The sequence below is a fragment of the Neomonachus schauinslandi genome, chromosome 9 (genome assembly GCF_002201575.2).
Source record: "Neomonachus schauinslandi chromosome 9, ASM220157v2, whole genome shotgun sequence".
Taxonomy (NCBI): domain Eukaryota; kingdom Metazoa; phylum Chordata; class Mammalia; order Carnivora; family Phocidae; genus Neomonachus; species Neomonachus schauinslandi.
The window spans coordinates 794,605-804,511 of NC_058411.1; the positions used below are offsets into that span (position 1 = coordinate 794,605).

The 9,907-nt window shown below is 61.6% G+C and overlaps 1 protein-coding gene across 1 annotated transcript in view; it reads left to right on the plus strand.

Annotated features, from left to right (window-relative positions):
- The window catches only part of GPR132 (G protein-coupled receptor 132), a 57,166-nt gene extending 53,502 nt beyond the window's left edge, over positions 1 to 3,664 (plus strand). The window contains exon 6 of the mRNA XM_021679935.1: positions 2,499 to 3,664. Within this exon, the coding sequence (XP_021535610.1) occupies positions 2,499 to 3,625 (1,127 nt within the window). The 3' untranslated portion in view covers positions 3,626 to 3,664. The remainder of the gene's footprint in view (positions 1 to 2,498) is intronic.
- Positions 3,665 to 9,907: the final 6,243 nt, after the last annotated feature.

A 9,907-nucleotide genomic window follows, 5' to 3' on the forward strand; every position in this document is an offset into this window, starting at 1 on the left:
GGGCAGGCGGGCGTCAGGTCACACCTTCCTCCAGGGTCCTCCCTGACGAATGGGCACTGGAGTGGGGCCTGGAGGAGTCCTTGTGTCTGGGCGTGGATGGGACACGTCAGGGCGCACTCCCCTGGGTCACCCATTTGGCACACTGTGGTCCATCAGCCAGCCTCAACACGTTCCCGCTAGGAAGTCCCTTGAAGCCCGGGTCACCTGTCGGCAGAGCTCCGTGAAAGCTTGTCTTCTCCGCAGGCACTGGGCTGGCTGGGTGACCGAGGCTGTGCACTGACGGGGCCCCTTGGGTCCCCGGAACTCCAGAGCCCTGAACATCTCTGGGCCTTGGACTCCACGTGGCACGCACGATGACTCTCAGGGAGAATCAGCATGGGGACGCTCACCGACGTGATGCCCCAGAGCCTGTTTTCCGTTCCCGTGCTGATTCAATGCTGTTCTCTTCCCAACTGATGGGGACAGCAGGGAAGCCCTGGGCTCTCATGTGGGGTGGGCGTGGGGTCTGCAAGGGGACACCTGCCTACGGGACCCCAAAGGACAGCCCCAGCGTGAGAGCTGCCGGGAAAGCAGCTCTGGAGTGAATCCCAGGACCCCTGCCCTCTGGCCCCCCGAGCTCGGGTGATGAAAGCGTATCACTGACTTCTAAAAAGGCACAGCTTAGACAGACGCAGACGGAGAGACGTGCATGCTGTCGTGGGACGTCGGCTGGCACTGCAGATAGAGGACGGGGCGGAGGCCACGGGCTCCGACGGGCGGGACCAGGAGCCTCGTGTGGCGGACAAACAGAGCAGAGCCCCGAGGGGCCGGACACAGGGTCTGTGCGCAACGGTGGCGTTTATACGCTCTCGGATGCAGAAGGTTCAAAGTCAGACCAACGGGTGACAGCTCCTCACGGCTTGAGAGGCCAGGACCCCCGGGAGAACACCTGCTGGAACCGCATGAAGAGGGCGTCCTGCAGGCTCCGGTTCTCCGCGGGCGGAGGAGGTCCTGAGGCCAGAGACTAAGGGAGGGGAGCCGGTGGGAGCCCGGCTGCCACGTGGCTCGTCCTGCACACAGCGGACAACCATGCCCACGCATGAGGATGCGAACACATGAGCTGCCACACTAGGCTAGAGTGGCACACGGGCCAGTCGGGGCGCTGGATGGACAGTGCCTGAGGCTCCCGCACGTTCAGGAGGCTGCAGGCTCCGACGAGCTCCAGATGCTACAAACCTGCACGTTCCATTTCCAGGGTAGTCCCTGCAAGACTACAAGTAGACCTAATGATGATTTCCAAACCCATAGAGGGGGGAAACAGCATTCAAGAACCGAACAAATCCAGAAGGGGTGTGTGCTTGCTGGTGCGGAAGAGAGAACGTGTTCCAGCCGCCCTCCTGGGCTTGTGGATGGCCGCCTTCTCCGTGTCCCACACACATGGTCCGTCCTGCATGCGTCCCTGTGCTCGAATGTCCCCGGGGGTTAGGGCCCTCCCAAATGACCTCCCTGTAACCTGACCACCTCCAGCCATGCTCTGAGCTGCTGGGGGCAGGTCTTCACCAAGTATTTTTCCGGGGGTGGGGAACACAGTTCAACCCATCACAGAAGGCGGAAGGGGAATAGAAAGGGCAGCCAGAAGAGCACAAAATGAGGGGGAAACAAAACCGTATCAATGTAAACGGACCGCACGCAGTAACGGAGCTCAGAGTGTCCGGTTTTCAAATCCAGCTGTAAGTTTCTCCTAAGTGTCACATCTAAAACACGGGGATGCAGATGGCTTGGAGGTAGAAGGCTGGAAAAAAACACACCAAATGGATAGTAATCAAAAGAGAGCTGCTATTTTTATCTCAAGCAATAAAAGACTTTCTACTAAAAGCATTATTAGAAATTTGACCTCCTTCCTACGGTTGCTGCTTCAAATTCCTACAAACTTAGAGGCTTAAAAGTGCAAACTTACTATCGTCATTGTCCTGGGGGTGAGCCGTGGGAGATGGGCCAAGATGGGTGGCGCGAGCTGCATTCCTTCTGGAGGCGCTAGGGGAGGATCCGTTCCCTCGCCTGTTCGGGTTCCAGAAGCCGCCTGCTTCCCAGGGCTCGCGGCCCCTTCCTCCCTCGTCAAAGTCGCCAGTGGCTGCCGGAATTGTCACAACCCTCCACACTGCTCTCCTGTCTTCCTCCTTCTTCGGCAAGCAAGGACCCCGTGCTTACATCGGGCCCCCGGGTCATGCGTGATAGTCTCCCTGTTGCTCTGTCAGCCATTTAGCAAGCTTAATTCCCTCTGCGGCCTTACCTCCTGTCCCAAGGAGTGGGTACTGCACCAGCCTGTGTATTCTGTCCACAGTGCCATCAGATTGGAGACCAGAGATCGGAGAGTCATTTTAAGGAACCCACTTGGAAATGTGTAAGCACCTGGTGTGTCTAGTCTGGAGTTAGCCTGAATCTTACCCTTTCTTAGCACCATAAGGTCTCTCCCAGGTGGTTACCAGGGATGCCTGTCCTCACACTTGTCTGTCCCACAGGAAACGCCAGCGCAGTCACCAGCCCTGTGCCAGTGACCGTGCTCCCTGACGTGGTCACCTCGAACTGTAACGGGTCCTTCGAGGAGAGCAGAGTGTTCCTGGTGGTGGTGTACAGCGCGGTGTTCATGCTGGGGCTGCCGGCCAACTGCCTGACGGCCTGGCTCACGCTGCTGCAGGTGCTCCAGGGCAACGTGCTGGCCGTCTACCTGTTCTGCCTGGCGCTCTGCGAGCTGCTCTACATCAGCACCCTGCCCCTCTGGGCCATCTACATCCAGAACCAGCACTACTGGACTCTGGGCATCTGGGCCTGCAGGGTGACCGGCTACATCTTTTTCTGCAACTTGTATGTGAGCATCCTCTTCCTGTGCTGCATTTCCTGCGACCGCTTCATGGCGGTGGTGTATGCCCTGGAGAGCCGTGGCCGCCGCCACCAGTGGACCGCCGTCCTCATCTCCGTGTCCGTCTTTGCTGTTGTGGGGCTCGCTCACTGCCCAGTGTTTAAAATGGAAGAGAAGGAGACGTGCTTCGAGGCCTCGATGGACACCAAGATCGCTGGGTATTATTACCTGCGCTTCACTGTGGGGTTCGCCATCCCCCTGCTCGTCATCGCGTTCACCAACCAGCGCATCTTCAGGAGCATCAAGCTGAGCACGGGCCTGAGTGACACCCAGAAGGCCAAGGTGAAGCACTCGGCCATAGCGGTCGTGACCATCTTCCTGGTCTGCTTCGCCCCCTACCACCTGGTGCTCCTCACTAAAGCCGTGGCCTATTCCTACTACAAGGGAGACCCGGGCATCATGCGCGCCTTCGAAGCCAGCCTGTGCAAGCTCTCCGCGGTGTTCCTGTGCCTGTCCACGGTGAACAGCGTGGCCGACCCCATCATCTACGTGCTGGCCACGGACCATTCACGGCAAGAAGTGTCCAGAATCCACAAGGAATGGAAAAAGTGCTCCGCGAAAGCAGAAGTCACCAAGCTCACATGTTCGAGGGACTCAGAGGAGGTGCCACTGCCCACGTCGCTCACAAACGACTCCACGTTCCCCAGGACTGTGTACCCATCAGAGTCGGAGCCGGCCCTGGGGGGCTCACTGGACACTCTGGAGAGGCTGTGTGAAGAGTCCCGCTGAGCCCAGTGTCCTGCAGGGCAGGGTGGCCATCATGGGAGCCCAGGGGCCAGGGGTGTGGCTTCCCCATCCACTGAGAGCTTGCTAGCCAGGGTCCCTCTGGAAAGCATGCCGCCAATCTCTCATTCCTGGAGCCATGCCCTCCGTAACCCCCTGCCCCTCAGGGTCCCGGCGCCCCTGGGCGGTCCCACTGGGCCCCACACAGAAGGTGGCAGCATGCCCAGGGGAAGGGCGATGCTCCAGGCCGCGGGGTGCCCTGGCAGCGCATGGCAGGCAGGACGGCCTCTTCCTCTGCACTCGAGCTGGTTGGCTCACCCGGCTATTAGCAAACAGCAGGGCCTTGGCAGAGGCCTCATGCCCGCCTGGTGCTGCCGGCAGCTGGCCCGGGCCACGCACCAAGTAGGTGCCTGGTCAGTATCCACCGTGATGACTTTATCTGCCGCGCTTCTCTACAAGCATTGCTTGGATGACCGTGATTGTACAACATGGGACCTTTGTGTTCTGCCTCAAAGTGCCCGTGCAAACTGGGACCTTCGTGCAGTGCCCGGTCACGGTGGGACAGCCGAGGCCAGAGAGGTGGGGGTAGCAGCCCAGCCCTGAAGGCCCTGGGCTGCTCCGTGCCGAGCAGGTCTGAGGCCGCAGGCTGCTGTGGACCCCACAGCGGAGCTTCCAGCAGGGCGGCCGACATATCTTCTGGAGGGTGCCCAGGCCGGGAATGCTAGCGGACACCCCAGGAAGGGTGACACGGCCGCCAAAGAGCCTCGGAGAATAGATGGAATTCCTGCGCATCAAGGCTTCCTGGCTTCACTGTCAGGGGAGAAGCCGCCGAGGGCTCGCAACAGGGGGGTCAGGAGTGAGCAGGTGATGCCCAGGCCTCCATCCCCGCAGCAAGGTGCAGATGGAGTTCAGGTAGAGCACGCCACCACGAGGCCTGGAGTCGGGGCCTGGCTCTGCGCTAGCCAGCCTCGTCGCGGCCAGGTCACGGCGCGGCCTTGGTTTCCCGCCTGTAACAGGGTCAATGACACCTACCTCGCGGGTCAGTGTGGGGGGCTGACCCACTACCTCTGCTCAGGCACTCTGAAATAGGAGTCCCGCAAGCTGCACGCCCCGCGGAGGGGCCCAGGCACCCCCAGGTGCCTGCCCTTCACAGGAGCTGTGCTGGGCCATGGTGCCAAGGCACGTTCTCGTGTCTGGAAGGCAGCTGGCTGTCCACTGTCCTTCCTTGCAGTGAAAGACATTGAAAAGACACAATTAGAAAATAAGTCTGGAAATAAAGTTGCAAAAATGCACGCCAGTCCCAAGTTCCTTTCTGACGTAATGATGTCCTTTACCTCTTCGGGCACATGCTTTCCTCCAGGGCTCTCTTGGAGGGGTGTGAGCCCCAGGGCTCTCGAAGTGATGTGCCGTGGCTTCTGGGAACTGTCCGGAATGCTCCGCGCTGGGGTGAGAGTTGGGCGCCGCCGGAGGGGCCCGTGAGCCTTTCACGGGGTGCCCTGTGTTGGTTTGCAGAGGCTGCTGTCACAGGCCCGGGGGCTTGACACGAAACTTGTTCTCTCCCACTTCTGCCTGGGGCTGGAAGTCCAAGATCAAGGTGTCGGCAGCGCCGGTTCCTTCGGGGGGCTCTGGGGGAGGACCAGTCCCGGCTCTTCTCTCAGCCACCCCCGGCCCTCCTCCCGTCTCTGCCTCCCTCTTCACGGGCCCTTCCCCTGGGGGAGCCTGTCCCCACCTCCTCTCTGCCCCAAGGCCTCCAGTGGCCAGCGGGACACCCGGGCAGGGGCTGCTGGCTTCTCAGCTCTCTGGCCCCACGTGCTCCGCGGCGGCTTTCTGTCCTCTGTCCTCAGGGAGCTCAGAGCCTGCCCCTCGGGCAGCAGGGTGACCAGGGTGACCAGGCTGTCTGAGGGCCCCTGGCAGGTGCACAAGTGTCCCACCTGGGGGGTCTTCCTGGGTCTTTCCGCGCTTCAGCCTGAGAAGCTGCCACAAGCCACGTGATCCCGGCGCCTCAGCTCTGCCCGGGGACCAGCGTTTTCGGACAGGAGGGAAGAACGACAGGTGGGCTGGGGTTCGCTGGCACGCGCGGCCCCAGCCCTGGGCGAGGGGTCCGGTGGAGGCCTGCTCAGGTAGCCAATCGCACCCGCCGCTGGGGCACGCCTCCTCCGGTGGTGACGGACCCGGGACTGCCGCCGTGTGGGCGGGGCCTGTCGTGGGCGGGGCCGGCACGGGGCGGGGCCAGCGTGGGCGGGATCAGGTGGCTGGAGCCCGGGTGCGCGGGGCTAGGGCACAGTGAGCCGGGGTCCAGGGTCAGAAGGGATGACCTGGAGGGTCTCCTTCGCCGGCCGGTCTCGGAGGGTGTCTGCAGTGACGGCATAGGGCCGCGTGAAATGAGAAAATGTGTATGAGGAGGGACAGTGACCCCTGGGGACCAGGAGAAGCTCTGTGCTGAGGGCCCAAACAGCTCGCGTGTCCGCACTAAGACACCAACCGACCCACTGTACACAGTGTGCAGGGCGCGCTCACCTTAGCTGACGGGCTGCTAGGGGAACCCCGATGCCACGGGCCAGCTGCATGCTGGGTGTGGGGGCACCCAGGGCAAGGCCTGGGGGGCAGCAGGCAGAGGGCACCAGGTCCGAATCCCAGCTGGACAGGGGCAGCTGGGGAGGGCGTGGGCAAGGGCTGGCCTGGGCGCCAGCGCCCAGCTTGACCCCAGGCCCAGCCTGCGTCAGTGCCCCCTGCCTGGTGGTGCTCCCCTCCTTGATGATGAGTAATGGTACTGTCTTCACTCACTGACCACAGACCTTTCGCCTTTCATCTGACTCATGTCGTTTACGGAAACTTCTCTGGTGAGCAGTGGGGTTGCCAGTGCTGGTGACCAGACCAGATACCTGTGTGTGAGACCTTTACTCGCCCACCACCTGCTCCCTCACACGCACACACTCACTCTGGGCCTCGCTCCTCCCTCGTTCATGCGGCTCATGGCTGCCTTCCTGGCTCCCTGGGCAGGGCCTGTGCCTGGGTAGTCCCCTTCCTGTTCCTCAAGGAACCATGGGAGACAGACGGCCGTGTGCGTGGACGAGCACCATGCCAGCTGAGGATCCCGGCCAGGTCACCTGACATTTCAGCACCCACACGTAAACCAACCTACTGGACCGTTCAACCAGACGCCCTCCAGCTTCCTGCCCTGACAGACGCTCCTGGTCAGGTGCAGGACCGGACCCCTCCTCAGCCCACCCCACTCTCCTGGTACTGCTGGTGACACCCTGGGCGCACCCCTCAGGAGAGGCCAAACAGTGGGGGGACATGGACTCAGAATGGGGTAGCTGGGAGTTCTGGGCTGCTGTGGTCTGCAGTGGGTCTAGAAGGGGTACAGGCAGCCTCCTGACCCCGGGAGGGATGTTGCAGGGGAGGGCCTTGGGGCAACCCATGTGCAGGCCCTCCTGAGTGGTGCCCAGGGAGTGAGAAGCGCTGGCATGGGATGCACCCCAACATGGCACGGAGCACTTAGGCCCCCCAGGCCACCTCGGAAGCGGGGCTCCCGAGGACAGCTCACTGTGAAGAGGTCACTTCACCCTCTGTCTTCAATGTTTTCGGGGCTGGCCACCGTACCTGCCCAGAGAGCTGCTGGGGACACTGAGTCGTGTATGTCCCTGGCCTAAGCTGACCTGACACGAGGGTGTGCTCAAAGTCAGTCTGGGGTCTTGGGGTCCTGTGCAGATGCCAAGTTCATTCCTTACAAAGGACCATGCGTTCCCAGGGGCGGCCCCTGGAGGTGCGGTGCGTGGACACCAGGGGGCAGCACCGCCACAGCGGTGGGGGGGGGCGGCCCCTCCCCAGTCCCAATCTCGGGGAGGAAGCTTCCGGGGGCCTACGGACAGGGCAGGCGGAGCCCAGCCACCTCCCAGGCTGGCCTGCTGAGCCCAAAGCCCCCCGGGCCCAGAGCTGGGTCTGAGAAGAAGAGGAATGGCGAGCGGCCTTGAGCCCTGGTGACAGCATTATTGGCAGGGACATCAGCCCCCTGCCCGGCTGGTGAGACGCCGCAGGGGCAGGGGTGAAGCTCGGGACTGGGCTCCTGGAGGGGGTGGAGGCCACAGGGCAGAGACTGAGCTCCCGGCAGGGCAGTGTGGCGGCCGCCGCGCGAGCCTTGGCCGCAGGAAGCCCTCCCAGGATGCGTCTAGCATGCCTCCGCACGCCCACCGCCGGCCGCCACATCTCAGGCTCCCCCTGCACATCTCCTTCAGGGCAGGGCCTCCTCGTGCACTAGAACCAGTCAGAGGGTAACATGTGTTGGTGTTGGCGTCCGCGCCCCTCCGCGGTGCTGGCGGGAACGGAGAGGGAAACAGCCTGGCAGTTCTGCAGTCAGCCCTGCCCCAGCAGCACCCCTCCCCGCGCCGCCCGGGGCTGAAAGCACGCGGCCACAGGGTGGCTGACACTCGCTAAGGCCGGAGGCTGGAGACAGGCCAAACTGCGGTCTACCCCACGGTGGGACACAGGCAGCACGGCGGACAGACAGAGAACACCGCTGAGTGACAGGAGCAGACCTGAGAGGCCACAGTCAGTAGGATTCCATTTCTGTGAAATGCGCAGAACTGGGATCATGATCGCTCCTGACTGGCCTGGAGAGGAGCAGCCCCGCCCTGTCTGCCCTTCCGCCCTGCATGTGGCCCGGGGTGGGCAGCCTGCATCCAGATCACCCAGGGGGCCTCCTGTTAAAGCAGGGAGGGGATCCAGCCCCGAGCTTTCTGAGTCAGAGAATTTGCATCTGTAACAGGGTCCCAAGAGGTCCTTATTCAAGTCCACACACTGAGAACCTCTGGCCTCAGCCCAGTGCCATCGAAATGGCACGTATCCAATTCTGGCCAGTGAGAGGTGGACCGGGGATTCAGTCTGCTTCCTGGAGGAAAGGCTCTCCCTTTCCCTGGACCTGCTGTGAGGCCAGGTGCAAGGTCCGGAGCTGCGGCAGCCGTTCTGAGACTGTGGGCAAAGCCATTGAAGCAGAAAGCCGGCACAAAGGGGAGGGCCTTGATGCTGCTCATCCCACGGCTTGGCCTCATCAGGGCTAGTGACGCTCCCCTGTAGTCCAGCGCTGCTCCTGTTCCCCGGGGCCTGCTCCACTCGGAAGGCGGGGCAGCCATCCCCCCAACCCTGCCTCCTCCGGCTCTCCCACACTGGCACCCCCCACAGTGTCCGTGGTGTCCACTGCTGCCTCTCCCTACTGTCACCCCCACGTTGGCTCACACAAGCTGCCCAGGATGCCTCCTTGCACACCACAGGCCCCTCTGAGTCTCCTCCCACCACCGCCTGCAACCCTGCTCTCCTTTGAGGTCACAGGTTACACGCTTTTGCACAACCCTCCAGACTATTCCTAAACATTTACTTGTCTACGTGGGCACCTGTGGAAACTATGTGGAATTGTTTTGCTTTTATGCAACTTCTTATTTCAGAATAATTTCCAATTTACAGAAAAGTGGTACACTCAGTGCCAAAACACTCTGGATTCTCTCTCTCTTTCCACAGATTCCCCAATTGTCCGCATTTTAGGGCATTTGCCTTATTATTCACTCTCTGTTCCGTACAATTTATTCCTGCACCATCTGAGAATAAGTTGCAGACACGATGCCTGTTGCCCTTAACACCTGAGAGAGAATTTTCAGAGCCACGGGACTCTCTCCTGCATAACTGCGGTGCAACCTTAAAGATCGGGAAATCGCCACTGATCTAACATGCACAGTCTCGGTGACATCCTCTGGGGTCTCTGCAGAGTCTCCTGTGCTTTCTGCATGTCTGCTGGACCACCTTGGAGGGAGGCCCCGTCCTCCCGGTCACATGCTGCCACTCCCGTGGAGTCCCAGCACTGGGATAAGATGGCACCTGCCAACACCCTCACCGCGGGGTGAGCTGGTGAGCACTTTGCACTCATTAGTTAGTAAGTAGTTTGTGGGGAGAGAGCGTGAGAGTCTTCGACGAGGCTGGCGTTTCCTTCCGTCTTGGGGGGGTACGCTCTTACATCTGGACTGCTGGGGTTTGCTCGAGGGAATACCGTCCGTAACCTTCAGTCGGTTCCTGCGTCCTTCTGACGCGTCCTTACCTTCTGGTACAGGCTGCTGGGGTACCTTTTCTCCAAGGACACCTGGCTCCTCGCTGCCGAGAGTGGTGAGAGCAAGAGCCGGGCGCCAGGGACGCCCACTGGGGCCGGCAGCGTGGTTTGCAGAGCTGGGCGGTATGGGCAGGCCTCCACAAACACACGCACACACGTCCGTACCTCTCTACGTCTGCATCTGTGAAACTGAGTGT